At 44.4% G+C, this 17,894-nt stretch overlaps 1 protein-coding gene across 2 annotated transcripts in view; it reads left to right on the plus strand.

Annotated features, from left to right (window-relative positions):
* NLN (neurolysin) overlaps nt 1-17,894 on the plus strand; it is a 147,333-nt gene that overhangs the window by 67,164 nt on the left and 62,275 nt on the right. For both annotated transcript variants that reach the window (XM_063963235.1, XM_063963240.1), the window contains exon 9: nt 2,266-2,467. In XM_063963235.1, the coding sequence (XP_063819305.1) occupies nt 2,266-2,467 (202 nt within the window). The remainder of the gene's footprint in view (nt 1-2,265; nt 2,468-17,894) is intronic.

Here is a 17,894-nt window from a genome sequence, read left to right on the forward strand (position 1 = left end):
ATATAAAAGATCTAGAACATCATAGAAATATTGAAAGGAACATCCATAATAATAATAATAATAATAGATCTGGTGCCATAAAATGATAGGTGTGTTAGGGGAGGTAGCCCGGGCTCCATGTCTATGAGGTATGCTCTAGACCAGGCATTCCCAACCACGGTCCTCAAGGCACACCAACAGTGCAGGTTTTAGTGATATCCAGGCTTCAGCACAGGTGACTTAATTAGTAGCTCAGTTATTTTGATTTAACCATCTGTGCTGCAGCCTGGATATCACTAAAACCTGCACTGTTGGTGTGCCTTGAGGACCGTGGTTGGGAATGCCTGCTCTAGACTAACTCAACTTCACTTTGCCAAGAATTACATTACTGGTATAACATCTGTGATGTTGCCATAGAAACGGTACATATACTGGAAACTCACTGCCATCACTAAAACTTGAATTGACCGTATAGAGCAGAGCTGGCCAAACCAGTCCTCGAGATCTACCAACAGTACACATTTTCCAGACCACCTAGCTAGTGCACAGGTGTAGTCATTACTAATTAAGATGTGCTGCATTCATTCCTAACTCACAATTCTACAGATCTCCAGGAGGCCTGGAAAACATGAACTGTTGGTAGATCTCGAGGACCGGTTTGGCCAGCCCTGGTATAGAGTAACGTAAGGGAGATGGGCTTACTGTATATTGCAGCGAACATGGGGAGATGGTATATGTGGTTGGACTATAAAATGGTGTGCTGTATGCTCTAATACACAAAGGTGTTCAGTAGAGAATATTTAACAATTTTGTTTTATTTGATTATCGGGCACAAATAACTGGATGACTGTTGGTAGTGTAAATTCACCGATCTCCTGTAATCATAACGGAACAGATCAAACAAATGACCTGTCAGTCTGCTGTTTTAAGTGTAATTACCAAAAAATCATAGCAATATATAGTTTTATTACAAAAATAAAATAAAACACACATACAAACTCAACCAAATCTCTAATATATTTAAGGGGCTTCCTGCATCACGGTATTGAACCCATTTCTATTTTTTTTTTTTTTTTTTAATGCTTTCACAATAGTATGGAACGTCAATCCTGCAGCCAGTAGCGCTACTGCAGAGCCTCCCAGAGTGTCCAAGGGGCACACCAGGCAGGTACCCTGTAGCCTGTGTAGCTGCCCATAGCGTCCTTAGGATTCTTGGGGCAGTACACTGCCATCCTGTTACGGCGTGGCATTTATAAAATGTACCAACGTATGGAAATGGAACTATATCTACTGCAAAGGCTTCTAATTATAAACTGTATACCACAGTATTAATCGGAACTGTGACTCATTTAAAGATCAGTAAGTGTCCGAATCTCTTAGCAGTATAAATTGCATAACACAAGTAAAATAGGGAAAAGAGTACTTTGTTAGGTTACATAAAGGGGACATTTTAATAAATAACCACATCGATTCACAGTCTTTCAGACTCTCAATCGACAGTACTTATGCAGCAGTGTAATCAAAATGTTTTTAGATCCCGTCAGTCTGAACATTCTATTTCTACTAATCCCCATGCGCTTGAGGTGTCATTTCCCTAATATACTCCTGACTTGAGATTCTCAGCAATGGAGTAAATATCCAAAATTTGGTGTCTGCAAACAGCGTATCTGGGGATTCTTCTTAATTACATTTGGGGTTCAGTGCCCATTGTGTGGCGTGACTTATTATAAATGACTGTTTGGGCTCTTTAAAACCAGCACAGAGTTACCCAACCTAATTTATGTCCAGTTTGGCTACATACAGATCAGGCAGACCTGGCTGTTCAGCAATCATTATGAAGAGTCATATTACTTGGGCACAATTTTATCGTCCAGTCGTATTTTACGGTTGTCATGTGAACATTCCTATTTTAATGAAAATCATGTGCTATGATTTGTGGCCAATGATCTAATTAGCCACCTAAAGCTCTGTTTATGCTGTACATACCTTTTAGAGAAATGTGCTAATCTACAGCCTCATTCTGTTATGTCAAAGTCCTGTAGGGTTGACCGGTTCTCTTAAATGAAGAAATCCGTTCTTAGTTACATAGAACAATGCAAGTTAATGTTATCTGTTACTGTATAATAATATGTACTACATTTTAACATTGCAATCCCCACTGAGCTCAATCCATTTCTTGATCCAGTGCACCAACCTGTTGGTACACCTGTACATGTATTCCTATGACTGACAAGTAAAGGTAGCAGTCACTGTATTTGATTATGCTGATGTGGATCTTACCCTTAGGGAAGGAAAGTTTGGGCACGCTGCATGCTTTGGACTACAGCCTGGCTGTCTCCTCCCTGATGGAACCAAGATGATGTCTGCAGCAGCGATGGTGGCGAACTTCACCAAGCCTGCTGCCACTCGCCCCTCTCTGCTGCGACACGATGAGGTGAAGACCTACTTCCATGAGTTTGGGCATGTTATGCACCAAATCTGTGCACAGGTCAGTGTATCATTGTACTGTTGCTTACGGATTTGGAATATTCTGAGCTGATTTGTTATCTTAATGCAGTATAGACTGAACTTATCAAATTAAGGAGGACATTTACTAAGCAGTGATAAGAGCGGAGAAGTGACCCAGTGGAGAAGTTGCCCCATCAGCCAATCAGCAGCTCTGTATAATTTTGTAGTATGCAAATTATAGATGTTACTTCAGTGCTGATTGGTTGCCATGGGCACTTCTCCACTGGCTCACTTCTTTGCTCTTATCACTGCTTAGTAAATGTCCCCCATAATGTAATACTGGAATATAGTCATGTGACCGGCGGTCAGGATCCTGCCGGTCATTATAACAATGCCGGAATTCCAATCTCTGGCCAGTCCGACAATCGGCACACCGACTAATGGGGACTATTCCCACTCGTGAACCCATGGAGTGGGAATAGAACCCGTGGCGAGTGCAGCGATCCACTGAGTCCGCAAGGGGCTTTGTTGCACTTGCCCCCCCCCCCTCCCCCCCGCCGGCATTCTGCTACCGGGATATCGGGTCGGTATGGTGACCTCCTGGATCCCAAACACCGGTCACACGATCCTAACCCGTAATACTCATAGAGCTTTAGTAGTTGTAGATTTGCATAAGGTTACCCCATATCCCATTTTACTGTACAGCAAGCTATTGTCATAAGCAATGTAAGGAGCACTATTACTGGGGGCGGAGCATCTGCTATTGACGCGCACCTATCATGTAGTCACAGGGTTATATAGTTGCTATGCCTGTGGTGATCTTTGTCTTGTTGGGACTTATCCATATAAATCCGTGTTTCCCAACCTCAGTTCTCAACACATGGACAGTCCAGGTTTTAGTAATATCCATGCTTGAGCACAGATGGTTAAATCAAAATAACTGAGGTACTAATTAAGTCACCAGTGCTCAAGTATGGCTATCTTTGAAACCTGGGGGTAAATTTACTAAAGCTTCTAAAAATGAAAAGTGGTGATGTTGTCCAAAGCAACCAGTCAGATTCTGTCTATCATTTCTCTATTGCATCCTAGAAAATGATAGAATCTGATTGGTTGCTATGGGCAACATCACCACTTTTCATATTTAGAAGCTTAAGTAAATTTACTCCCTGGACTGTTAGGGGGAATAAAATTAGCAATTGCCACACAGGAGGTATTCAATTAGCAGGTAATACCCCACACGCAAGTCCCCACAGTTGGACTGCATGAGCTGCAAGGTAAAGCCTGCGTAAAAACCCACAAATTCGAGTCACACGTGGGAATCAAAACCCATTGATTGCACAGTTTACACAAAATAAGTGGGTTTCCAGAATCCATGTTTTTCAACGCAGACTATTTAATTGAATAGCCAGGCAATTACAGTAATTAAAAAAGGAATAGAATTATGCTCTCCAGTTGTTCAAATGCAGCCAGGACTTGGGTGTGACCTGAATCACCCTACACATAAGACAATACACAAATAGACCGACGCAAATGAAAATGGGTATGAGCAGAATGAGATGGTAGTCTGTTTAGTGTAGTGTAAACACTGAAAGTTCAAAAACACATGTTTAGCAGCGTACCATAATTTACAGGTGTATAATGCACACTAAATTATGTTTAACAAGCAAAACTTTCTTGGGTACCTCCCTGGACCTGAAATCCACTGCAAGAGTCCTGGCTTGTCTGTATCTGCCTCAGATGTGTCTCCTTTCCGACGCGTTTCGGCTTATAGAAGCCTTTATCAATGTGTCACCTATGGTACGCTGCTAAATATGTGTCTCTTAATCAAAATTTAATTGAATTAAAAAAAACGTTATCACACTGGGGGTCATTCCGACCTGGTTGCACGCAGGCTATTTTTTACACTGCTGCGACCAGGTAATCGCCGCCTACAGAGGAGGGGGTTAGGGCTGTGCAGGACTGTAATCGCTTGTGCAGAGAGCTGCACAAACGAAAAAAAAAAGTTTGTACAGTCTCTGCACAGCTCAGGACTTACTCACCCGCTGCGATGATCTGGCTTGGAGCTGACGTCAGGAACCCTCCTCTTCAACGGCTGGGCACGCCTGCCTTTTTCCGGACACTCCTCGAAAACAGTGAGTTGCCGCCCGGGGCTGCTTTCTGCCTGTCAATATTCTTGCGTTCGCTGCTGCGAACGGCTTCTTCATAAGATCCGTCGCCCACGCGCATGTGCAGTTCAGACCCGTTCGCATGGCTGCGAGAAATTGCAGCATGCGAACGAGTCGGAATGACCCCCACTATTGGCACCTTTCTTCTCTCCTTATATGGAATATACAAATGGTAGAAGTCTCATACCAAAAGGGAAATATCTGAAGTCCCACTGAGAGACTTAAGGAGGGTACTCACGGAGCGATAATCTAACATCTCTGGCCACATCTGCCCGTGAATACGGGCCTTAAGGGAGCATGTTAACAAGGCTGGGCTAACACTGAGAGGACTTTACGAGAGATAAGAAAGAGAACTAACTATCATTTAAGTGATTGTGGAGAAGTTATTCCGATCCATTTTTAACTTTTTAGGCGTTTACACTACTACACCAAACAGAGTACCATCTCATTCTGCGCATACCCTTTTTCATTTGCGCCGGTCTATTTGTGTATTGTCTCGGGCAATTACAGTAATTGTGGGGTCCCCTCGACTGCTAATTGTCACCCCCCCAAACCCCATCCATCCCACGGGGTGTCTTGAGGATTGTGGTTGTTAACCTCTGCTATAAACGATTCAGTAAATACACATTTCGCTACAGTTTAAAGGTGGTTCCACTTTACGTTTCATCTGTTTTGATACAACAGAAGTAAAATATGGCTTATTGCTGACACATGGGTCTGTAATAAACTGCCCTTTCTAGGGGTGTAAATAGCATGCTATATACATTTTATATGTGCAGTAGGAGTGAGATAAAGGGTTGAGCTAGAATTCAGTACTGCTAAATGTAATTAATGCTCTTGGGAAGAAAGAATTGCCCCTCATTGTGATACAGTGGTGGATAACACCAGAGTAGAAATATTTGAGGCTGGTTATTGTAGAGATCTGTAAAGAAAGAAAGCTTGCAGAATAATTCAGTATGAAAGAGGAAAAGAAACCTATATTGTAGCTTCTATGACCTGCTCTTTTATCAACCTAAATGCACTTTCTTATTTTTTTCCTGTTTATTTTACAAAAAAATGTCTTTTTAGATTGTGATGTTAAATGCATAATTCAGCAGTAGAATATTGAAGTACGGGGTTTAGAAGAGAATAAGGGCACTTCTGACACAAGCTGCTAAATTGTACCAGGTTCTACCCTAGAACCAATGTGAAACTTAGCAAAATAGGCGGGTGCAATTTAGTAGCGCTAATGTGGACAAAGGGAAAAAACAATGATGACTACAGTCGCCCACTCTGGAGTGAATGCTATGACTTGTATTGATGCAACATTTTGACAATAGCTATTTCAGAGGATGTGTTTGCCATTTGTTGAAAAAAAAAATAGTTAAAAATGTTGTCGTTAGTTACATAGAAACATAGAATTTGACGGCAGATAAGAACCACTTGGCCCATCTAGTCTGCCCCTTTTTTTTTTATCCTTTAGGTAATCTCTACCCTTTTTGAACCTTAATTCTTTGTAAGGATATTCATATGCCTATCCCAAGCATGTTTAAATTGCTCTACAGTCTTAGCCTCTATAGTTGGCTATACAAATCATTTGAACTAGCGTAACCATTGATTAGGCAACACTTTAATCATGTACAGGTCATCAGCCGCTACTTTCAAATATCTTGACTTCCTCAATCAGTGGACCTCATCCCATTATTGGTTGTGGTTTTTCTTTTTTCCTTTAAAGAACTAGGTGTAACTAGAATGATTTCATCTTCTGTTAGATCTGAAAGATACCATTAGACATCATGTATTGACCATTGCACCTGACATGTTACGTTCTGCTATAGAGAATGCTGGTCTTCAAATGAAAACTATTGATGACCACAATGGAGGACATATGGAACAATTTTTTGCACAATTCAAGTGATTTTTATCTCCACATCGCCACCTAGTGGCAAATATATATATTATATTTTATATATATATATATATATATATATATATATATATAATATATTTATTTCTTTCAATTAATTTCTAGTGCATAGGGTGGGATTACTTTCCACCCTCCTTTTATCTTTTATCCCACATCTGCCACCAATTATAAACTGTCACAGGATAGCTTATTATGTCACTCTTTCTTTCCCCTCTCAACAGTTATTTGTGGTTTTGCCACTTCTCTTGGGTTTCTCTTTTATCATCAGTCTCCAGCCATTACTGATCACTCCTACTGGTAGTACTCAGCATGTAGACACTTGTGAGTGCAAGTGCCATGTGTACTGGAACCTCTTATTTCTGGGTGTTGTGTAGAGCTGCTGTTGCATCTCTTGTGCGGGTAACTGGCTTGCTCCTCCAGACCACTTACTTTGGATCAGTACTCCTGGGCAGGAGGCAGATCATTCACTCTGGACGCTAATTTCAACACAGGACAGCTGTGGAGTAGGGTATATTGATTATCTGTTGATGGTAACAGCCATTAGGCAGAATCTTGTAAGCACAATGATGTTTACTGCTCGAAAAGAGTCTTTGTAAAGACAGTTACACAGCTCTCTGAGGTAGGTAGGGATGCTCACTCCAGAAGTAGAAGATGGATTATTTACATTGGGCTCTACTGCCCCTTTATGTACAGTCTCTGCCACAGTTTTAGCATGCCCTAGCAGGAAATCTATTGCAGGGTGTGCTGGTATATGTAGTTCCACAACAGGTGGAGTGTCTCAGGTTACCTACCCCTGGGGTAGTACATGAAGTAATGCATTATCTGACTATGTAAACCGCATTTTGCAATTTAACAAAGGAATTTTCATATGATTTATCACAATAGTTTTTTTCCACAAGAGACAATGCATCACCTAACATACTGTAATACACTAATTCTGCACTTTAACAACATTGTGGGCCTCATTCAGACCTAATTGTAGCAGCAACTTTGTTAGCAGATGGGCAAAACCACATGCACTGCAGGGGGGGGGGGGGGCAGATGTAACGTGCACAGAGAGTCCGATTTGGGTGGGTTATATTGTTTCTGTGCAGGGTAAATACTGGCTGCTTTATTTTTACACTGCAATCTAGATTTCAGTTTGAACACGCCACACCCAAATCTAACTCTCTCTGCTCATGTTATATCTGCGCCCCCCTCTCCCCTCCCTGCAGTGCACATGGTTTAGCCCATCTGCTAACAAAGTTGCTGCTACGATCAGGTCTGAATTAGGCCCTGTATACACATGGGATCCCTTGTATACTTTTCAGACCCAGGACAGGAAACCGCCTGCTGTGCATTCAGAAAAGGTGGTATTCTCATTGTGACATCTTGCTTTCACACCTAATACCTAAGCCACACACCACCTCCTGTCTAAAATGCTACACAAATGCATTCCCTCATTATAACACAGTAAGTCTTTCCATAATAAATGTATATAGTAAGTTACTTCTCCCATTTCTCGTGTACTGGAAAAGGGATGCTGCCACTGTGACCACTTAAACATCTCCAATGCTTACAACAAAATGAATGGAGTGAGACATTAGTTTGGGTGGATCGTGTTGAGTCAGACTGTAGGCAGAGACAGAAGTGCCAGAACTCACAAGTAACATGAAAATCTGTATGTAAAGGCAGCAGCTACAGCCGGGGAGGAACGAGGAAGTCTTACACATTAGGGGAAGCATCACTAGTATGGGGAAATTCATTTTCTCTAACGTCCTAGAGGATGCTGGGGACTCCGTAAGGACCATGGGGATAGACGGGCTCCGCAGGAGACAGGGCACTTTAAGAAAGAATTTAGTTCCTGGTGTGCACTAGCTCCTCCCTCTATGCCCCTCCTCCAGACCTCAGTTTGATACTGTGCCCAGACGAGCTGGGTGCTACTTAGTGAGCTCTCCTGAGCTTGCTATAAGAAAGTATTTTGTTAGGTTTTTTATTTTCAGGGAGATCTGCTGGCAACAGACTCCCTGCATCGTGGGACAGAGGGGAGAGAAGCAGCCCTACTCTCTGAAGCTAGGTCCTGCTTCTTAGGCTACTGGACACCATTAGCGCCACAGGGATCGGTACGCAGGATCTCACCCTCGCCGTTTGTCCCAGAGCCGCGCCGCCGTCCCCCTCGCAGAGCCGGAAGACAGAAGCCGGGTGAGTATGAGAAGCAAAGAAGACTTCACAGGCGGCATAAGACTTCGTGATCTTCACTAGAGGTAACGCACAGCTGCTCCACACACCTCACATACTCCGGTCACTGTAAGGGTGCAGGGCGCAGGGGGGGCGCCCTGGGCAGCATTTGGGACCTCATATTGGCAAAAGACCACATATATACAACTGGGCACTGTATATAGGTATGAGCCCCCGCCAAAAAAATTACAATTTAAGCGGGACAGAAGCCCGCCGCCGAGGGGGCGTGGCTTCTCCCTCAGCACTCAACAGCGCTATTTTTTTCTCCACAGCACCCCTGAGTGGAAGCTCCCCAGGCTCTCCCCTGCTGATACACGGTAGAAAAGGGTTGAAAAGAGAGGGGGGGGGGGGGGGGGGGAGAACATAATTAGGCGCAAAAAAGATACAAATAGCGGCTACTGGGTTAGCATTAAGTTACTGTGTTATTCCTGGGTTATATAGCGCTGGGGTGTGTGCTGGCATACTCTCTCTCTCTGTCTCTCCAAAGGGCCTCGTGGGGGAACGGTCTTCAGAAAGGACATTCCCTGTGTGTGGTGTGTCGGTACACTTGTGTCGACATGTCTGATGAGGAAGGCTATGTGGGAGAGGAGCGGGAACAAATGAATGTGGTGTCTCCGCCGACGGCGCCGACACCTGATTGGATGGATATGTGGAAGGTTTTAAATGATAATGTTCATTCCTTGCATAAAAGATTAGACAAAGCTGATGCATTGGGACAGTTAGGGTCTCAACCCGTGCCTGATCCTATGTCGCAGAGACCGTCGGGGTCTCATAAGCGCCCACTATCCCAAATTGTTGACACAGATACCGACATGGATTCTGACTCCAGTGTCGATTACGATGATGCAAAGTTACAGCCAAAATTGGCTAAATACCTTCGAAATATGATTATAGCGATAAAGGATGTTTTGCACATCACAGAGGAAACCCCTGTCCCTGACACGAGGGTGTATATGTATAAGGGAAAGAAACCTGAGGTAATTTTTCCCCCCTCATACGAACTGAATGAGTTATGTAAAAAAGCTTGGGAATCTCCAGATAAAAAACTGCAGATTTCCAAACGGATTCTTATGGCGTATCCTTTCCCGCCAACGGATAGGTTACGATGGGAATCCTCCCATAGGGTGGACAAAGCTTTAAAACGCTTATCCAAAAAGGTAGCCCTACCGTCCCAGGATACGGCTACCCTCAAAGATGCTGCTGATCGCAAACAGGAGGGTACCCTGAAGTCCATTTATACACATTCAGGTACCTTACTCAGACCAGCAATCGCGTCGACCTGGGTCTGTAGTGCGGTGGCGGCATGGACAGATACCTTATCAGAGGAGATTGATACCCTAGATAAGGATACTGTTTTATTGACCCTGGGGCATATTAAAGACGCTGTCCTTTATATGAGAGATGCTCAAAGAGACATTAGTCTACTGGGTTCTAGAATAAACGCTATGTCGATCTCTGCCAGAAGGGTCCTGTGGACTTGGCAATGGACAGGCGATGCCGACTCAAAAAGGCATATGGAGGTTTTACCTTACAGGGGTGAGGAATTGTTCGGAGAAGGTCTCTCGGACCTGGTCTCCACAGCTACAGCTGGAAAGTCAAATTTTTTGCCTTATGTTCCCTCACAGCCTAAGAGAGCACCGCATTATCAAATGCAGTCCTTTCGTTCACAAAGAAACAAGAAAGTCCTTTCTTGCCAGAGGTAGGGGCAGAGGAAAGAAGCTGCACAACACAGCTAGTTCTCAGGAACAGAAGTCCTCCCCGGCCTCTGCAAAATCCACCGCATGACGCTGGGGCTCCACTGGCGGAGTCGGGCCCAGTGGGGGCGCATCTTCGGAATTTCAGCCACACGTGGGTTCACTCCCAGGTGGATCCCTGGGCAATAGAAATTGTGTCTCAGGGTTACAAGCTGGAATTCGTAGAGGTGCCTCCTCGCCGGTATTTCAAATCGGCCCTACCAGCTTCCCCCTAGAGAGGGAGATAGTGTTAAATGCAATACAAAAATTGTATCTTCAGCAGGTGGTGGTCAAGGTTCCCCTCCTTCAACAGGGAAGGGGTTATTATTCGACCATGTTTGTAGTTCCGAAGCCGGACGGTTCGGTCAGACCCATATTGAATTTAAAATCACTGAACCTATACTTGAAAAGGTTCAAGTTCAAGATGGAATCGCTAAGAGCGGTCATCGCAAGCCTGGAAGGGGGGGATTTTATGGTGTCACTGGACATAAAGGATGCGTACCTTCATGTCACCATTTATCCTCCTCATCAGGCATACCTAAGATTTGCGGTACAGGACTGTCATTACCAATTTCAGACGTTGCCGTTTGGTCTCTCAACGGCCCCGAGGATTTTCACCAAGGTAATGGCGGAAATGATGGTGCTCCTGCGGAAGCAAGGTGTCACAATTATCCTGTACTTGGACGATCTCCTCATAAAAGCGAGATCAAGAGAGCAGTTGCTGAACAGCGTATCTCTTTCACTGAAAGTGTTACAGCAACACGGCTGGATTCTCAATATTCCAAAGTCGCAGTTGGTCCCTACGACTCGTCTGCCTTTCTTCGGCATGATTCTGGACACGACCCAGAAAAGGGTTTATCTTCCGATAGAAAAAGCCCAGGAACTTATGACTCTGGTCAGGAACCTTTTGAAATCAAGACAGGTGTCAGTGCATCATTGCACTCGAGTCCTGGAAAAGATGGTGGTGTCATACGAGGCCATTCCCTTTGGCAGGTTCCATGCGAGGACTTTCCAATGGGATCTGCTGGACAAGTGGTCCGTATCACATCTACAGATGCATCGGTTGATCACCCTGTCCCCCAGAGCCAGGGTGTCACTTCTGTGGTGGCTGCAGAGTGTTCACCTTCTCGAGGGCCGCAGATTCGGCATTCAGGATTGTATCCTGGTGACCACGGACGCAAGCCTCCGAGGTTGGGGAGCAGTCACACAGGGAAGAAATTTCCAAGGTCTTTGGTCAAGTCAAGAGACTTGTCTTCACATCAACATCCTGGAACTAAGGGCAATATACAACGCCCTACGTCAAGCGGAGACCTTACTTTGCGACCAACCAGTTCTGATCCAGTCAGACAACATCACCGCAGTGGCTTATGTAAACCGCCAAGGCGGCACAAGGAGCAGAGTGGCAATGGCGGAAGCCACCAGAATTCTTCGCTGGGCGGAGAATCATGTAAGCGCACTGTCAGCAGTGTTCATTCCGGGAGTGGACAACTGAGAAGCAGACTTCCTCAGCAGACACGACCTACACCCGGGAGAGTGGGGACTTCATCCAGAAGTCTTCGCACAGATTGTGGGTCGGTGGGAACTGCCACATATAGACATGATGGCGTCCCGCCTCAACAAAAAGCTACAGAGGTATTGCGCCAGGCCCAGAGACCCTCAGGCAGTAGCGGTAGACACCCTAGTGACGCCGTGGGTGTTCCGGTCAGTCTATGTATTTCCTCCTCTTCCTCTCATACCCAACGTGTTGAGGATGATAAGAAGAAAAGGAGTGAGAACAATCCTCATTGTTCCAGATTGGCCACGACGGACCTGGTATCCAGATCTGCAGGAAATGCTCACAGAAGATCCGTGGCCTCTTCCTCTACGACAGGACCTGTTGCAACAGGGACCCTGTCTGTTCCAAGACTTACCGCGGCTGCGCTTGACGGCATGGCGGTTGAACGCCAGATCATAGCAGAAAAAGGCATTCCGGTTGAGGTTATCCCTACGCTGATAAAGGCTAGGAAGGAAGTAACAGCAAAATATTATCACTGTATATGGCGTAGATATGTTTCTTGGTGTGAGACCAAGAATGCTCCTACGGAAGAATTCCATCTGGGCCGTTTCCTTCACTTCCTACAAACTGGAGTGGATTTGGGCCTTAAATTAGGCTCCTTTAAGGTCCAGATTTCGTCCCTATCCATTTTCTTTCAAAAAGAATTGGCTTCTCTCCCAGAAGTTCAGACTTTTGTAAAGGGAGTACTGCATATTCAGCCTCCTTTTGTGCCTCCGGTGGCGCCTTGGGACCTTAATGTGGTGTTAAGTTTCCTAAAGTCACACTGGTTTGAACCAATTAAGACGGTGGAGTTGAAATATCTCACGTGGAAGGTGGTCATGTTATTAGCCTTGGCTTCGGCTAGGCGAGTGTCGGAATTAGCGGCTTTGTCACATAAAAGCCCCTATCTGGTTTTCCATATGGATAGAGCGGAATTGCGGACACGTCCTCAGTTCCTGCCAAAAGTGGTTTAATCCTTTCATATGAACCAACCTATTGTGGTGCCTGTGGCTACACGGGACTTAGAGGATTCAGAGTCCCTTGATGTGGTCAGGGCTTTGAAAATGTATGTACCCAGGATGGCTAGAGTCCGGAAAACAGAAGCACTGTTTGTTCTGTATGCAGCCAACAAGCTTGGTGGCCCTGCTTCAAAGCAGACTATTGCTCGCTGGATCTGTAACACGATTCAGCAGGCGCATTCTACGGCAGGATTGCCGTTACCTAAATCAGTCAAGGCCCATTCCACTAGCACTAGGGGTCTCGGCACTACAGCTGTGTCGAGCTGCTACTTGGTCGGGTTCAAACACCTTTGCAAAATTCTATAAGTTTGATACCCTGGCTGAGGAGGACCTCATGTTTGCTCAATCGGTGCTGCAGAGTCATCCGCACTCTCCCGCCTGTTTGGGAGCTTTGGTATAATCCCCATGGTCCTTACGGAGTTCCCAGCATCCTCTAGGACGTTAGAGAAAATAAGATTTTACTTACCGGTAAATCTTTTTCTCGTAGTCCGTAGAGGATGCTGGGCGCCCGTCCCAAGTGCGGACTTCTTCTGCAATACTTGTATATAGTTATTGCTTCAATAAGGGTTACGTTATTGTTGCATCGGGCATGAACTGATGCTATGTTATTTGTCATACTGTTAACTGGGTTGTTATCACAAGTTATATGGTGTGATTGGTGTGGCTGGTATGAATCTTGCCCTGGATTACCAAAATCCTTTCCTTGTACTGTCAGTCTCCTCTGGGCACAGTTTCTCTAACTGAGGTCTGGAGGAGGGGCATAGAGGGAGGAGCCAGTGCACACCAGGAATTAAATTCTTACTTAAAGTGCCCATGTCTCCTGCGGAGCCCGTCTATCCCCATGGTCCTTACGGAGTCCCCAGCATCCTCTACGGTCTATGAGAAATAGATTTACCGGTAAGTAAAATCTTATTTTTGCCAGAAAGTATTAATTGCTGAATTCTCATACCATAAATTCAATTAACCCTGTTACGTCCTGGCTTCTGTTTTTAGTCTCAGTGTCAAATGTGGCAGGTACTGATATGATTATTTATTAGAAACAATCTCTCTTATTGAAGTCTTTGTCATTTAGGTGCCTATTAATTAATATTTGCGAGATACCCAGAAATATTAAGTATCCCCCAAATGTATCTACCAGGATCCACAACAGAGATCTCTGATATTTGTTGCAGGCCCCGGTTTTAATTGCAAAAACAGCCCCCATAGGTGGTCGTGCATAAATCTGCATCACCATACTCGCGAGCGCTCTGCTCCAGAGTATGCGCAGCGCAAAAACATGGATGATACTTCCGCAAAACAGACTTGTGTCCAACTCCACAGCAGCCTCTGTCAGTGGTTTTTGCTTGTGAAAAGACAAACCTAAAGATAATAAATCTTTTATTATAATATGTGGTTTCACATTCACTAGGAGGTGCTGTGCGATCAGCTATATCCAAGCCCGTATTCCTCAGTCGTAGCATCGCCTCCTATATCTGCACTGTGACGGTTACAATTTCTGTAAACTCATTAAACAAAATCCTTTAAGTGGTCTAGCTATGTACATGTGTGTGAGTAGCCGCTGCTCTTGTTGTATTGCTAATACCCTAAAATATATAGAACAATGTAGAATAAAACTGCTTCTATTCACACCTGCTAAATATTGAAAACATTTTTCACAAATGTAAACAAACACAATCTTGTTTATAAAAGTGGGGTCTAGTTGCTAGGCTGCGGCTATAAGGTTTGTTGCAGTGGGAGGAAGTTGGTTGTCGCTGTGTTTCATAACAAAAACGTTAGTGAGTGATACTTTTATTGACTGCTTCGGTGCACATAGACGCATTGGACTGGAGACCCTTCTTCCAATTCCACAATTGCAGAAAATAACAATAAGTAGGAAAAAAAAGAGATTAATAAAGTAGTAATTTGTTTCAGAAACAACAGTTTTTAATTTCGCTTAAATGAACCATTGATTTAATGTTCCTGCCCCAGCTATCGTCCTCCTGAGATGGTGATAGAGATAAAAACTATTGCAGTGGTGCCGTCCTCCTCTTATTGGCGTCTCCATGCTTTGCATTGTGCAGCTGTTGCTGGATACAGTGGTATATCTTTCAGGGGTGCAGTGCCTGTGGGACCACTCACTGTGCAGCACCCTGGCTTCCCATGCTTGTCTCACAGCGACATAGTCAAAAAGATGGCGCCAGACAGGAGGCAGCTGAGATTGTGCCATCTGTTTTATGCATGTGCCATCTTTACGAATTTATCTTGGTGACTGTGGGGATGAGCATAAGCAGACAGGGCACCGCACATGCAGGCACATTGTAACAGGAATCGGGGAGTGCACACTTCACCATATGGGTGCCTGCTACACACAAGCGCCCTCCAGTTCTCAATACACCCCTGGCTGGATATTCAGTATTTATTTGGAATAATCCTTTTGAATATTTAGAACTTGCGTGAACAGGAGCGATGTTCCTTTCTTATTACAAATGACAGTACAACTGCTGCATATAAATACATGGATGAAGACGTATAACATCTACCTGTCAGATAATACCAGAACTTCTCTCTCTCTTGTCCTTTACTTTCAGTCTTTCACTTTTTTTTATTAAATACTTCCCCAAGCCTATTTGAGTACTTTCCCAACTTCTGCTTTGTAATTATGGTCAACCCTAGGGGATTTTATTCATTTTTACATGGTAATGTGACTTCAGCTTTCACTAACAGTCACAGATTGACGACACAGCTCAGGCCTACCCGCGCATTCATTTGCCTCTCTCCTAATCTACTGATGGATTGATTGGTTTGTGAAAGTGTTTGCTTTGCATTGGGGGTATTTTTTTGTTTTATGTTTGTGTCTAATGCGTTCAAGAGTATTTAAAAAAATAATAATAATGTTTTCCTTATAAATGAAGCATTTCAGAACAGAGCAGGTTATACGTAGCACACATGACCGTGAGAAATTGGGTTTCCCTCATTAGTGGGGAAAGTACAGTGAGTAATTACTGCAGCGGTAGCTAGCCGCTGTGACAGTGTTGCTTCCTGATTTATTGCTGCACATCTTTGTTGCTTAGATTTGGAACCTGGTGCGGGAGGCCATAAATCTACTTCAGAACACAATGGTCGCCGGCTGGGTTTAATTAACAAAAAGTACAGTTTAAAGTTTTTATTGGGGCATTTATTAGGTGCACTCTCTCATAAGGCCATACGCTATTGGTCCATGTCTTAGTCTTCAGGGATACGGTCATTAGGTTGACCACTATTGGTCGACATGGTCACTAGGTCGACATGGAAAAAGGTCAAGAAATGTCCCCACTTTTTCATACTTTACGATCCACGTAGACTACGATTGGGAATAGTAACCTTTGCCGAGCGCAGCGGTAGTGGAGCGAGGCACCTTGCCCGCAGCATGGCGAGCGAACACTGTGCACTAATTGGGGATCCCCATTACTTTACGAAGAAAACGACATAAAAAAAGTAAAAAAAAAACCTCATGTTGACCTTCTTCCATGTCGACCAATAGTGGTCGACCTAATGACCCATACCCAGTCTTCACTAGGTAAAATAGCGAGCTCATCCACGGTACAGCACAGCCTCCAGGAAAGGCAACCGCGGGCTAACAATAGAGAACTTACTAGGGTTAGACAGGTACAGACAGACTGGCTCGCAAGTGCGGATATCTACGACAAGCCATGAAATGATGCCCGATAAAGACCTTATGTAGAACATGGAATAGGTTCTAACGCAACATACCTGCACAGGCAAGTAACCGTGAAATAGTTTTAGTGGCTGATTTGACGCAAGTTACATTGGGGCAGATGTATTAAGCCTGGAGAAGTGATAAAGCAGTGATAAGTGGAAGGTGATAACACACCAGCCAATCGACTCCTAACTGTCAATTTACATATTGGAGCTGATTGGCTGGTGAGTTATCGCCTTGCACTGATTACTGCTTTATCACTTCTCCGGGCTTAATACATCTGCCCCAGTATGCCCCAAGAGATTCATTCCCTTTTTCCACTAGCTCAAAAAACACGGGTAAATGGACGGCGGCGCGCATTTACCCGTGTTTTTTGCTAGTGGATAAGGGTCCCTCTGCAAAAACCCGGATCAACTGATCTGGGAATCCTACCCGGGTAGCTTACCGGGTTGAACATGTGTTCAAACCGGTAAGCTGTGCAGTGTAAACGGAAGCCGTGTCGATGCGACACGGCTCCCTTTTACAGTGTATGATCTCCCAGCGCCGCCCCTGCCGCGTCGCCAGCAGCGTCACCAACCCGGTAATATGCCGTGTTGGTGAGTGTAGTGGGAAAGGGGGCTGAGCACGGGCCGCAGCCGGGTAGCACACGTGTCAGGCTCCCGGCTGCGACCCGTGCTTCTTAGGTGGAAAAGGGGTATGAGTCAGTATAATATAAGCATCTGGAAAGGAGTCTCAGCATTAAACAGAGGGAGGCAGAGTGATTTGAATGTAAGATTTCACATTGAGAATTGTATTTGGTTCTTGTGTCCATTTAATTAGAGGAACATTCCTTCTACTCTACTGCATAATAGATGTTAAGGGGAAAAAAGCTCAAATACTAGTTGAACTATTGAGAATTTCTGCTAACCCAGATGGTAAAAGATCAAAGGCATTTAATAACACAATAAAAAAAAATTCTGTCTAATATGAAAAAAAGAGGCACACGCCTTCTCAGGATACTAATGTGCTTTAAATTGCATACGACCTTGTTAACTAAGGACAAGCTGTTGTCTGTAGAATAAACCATTTAAGTGATTGTGCAGCTGTGAGCAGCAGACTGTCCTACTGCCAGGGCGTTATTAGAACACTGTGGTTTTCTAACCAGGAATTCACAAACTTTTCAGTCTGTGTGTGTGTGATATGAAAAGTGATGACGAACGCTGTATTCCTGACGCACC

This window comes from Pseudophryne corroboree, chromosome 1 (assembly GCF_028390025.1).
Source record: "Pseudophryne corroboree isolate aPseCor3 chromosome 1, aPseCor3.hap2, whole genome shotgun sequence".
Taxonomy (NCBI): Eukaryota; Metazoa; Chordata; class Amphibia; order Anura; family Myobatrachidae; genus Pseudophryne; species Pseudophryne corroboree.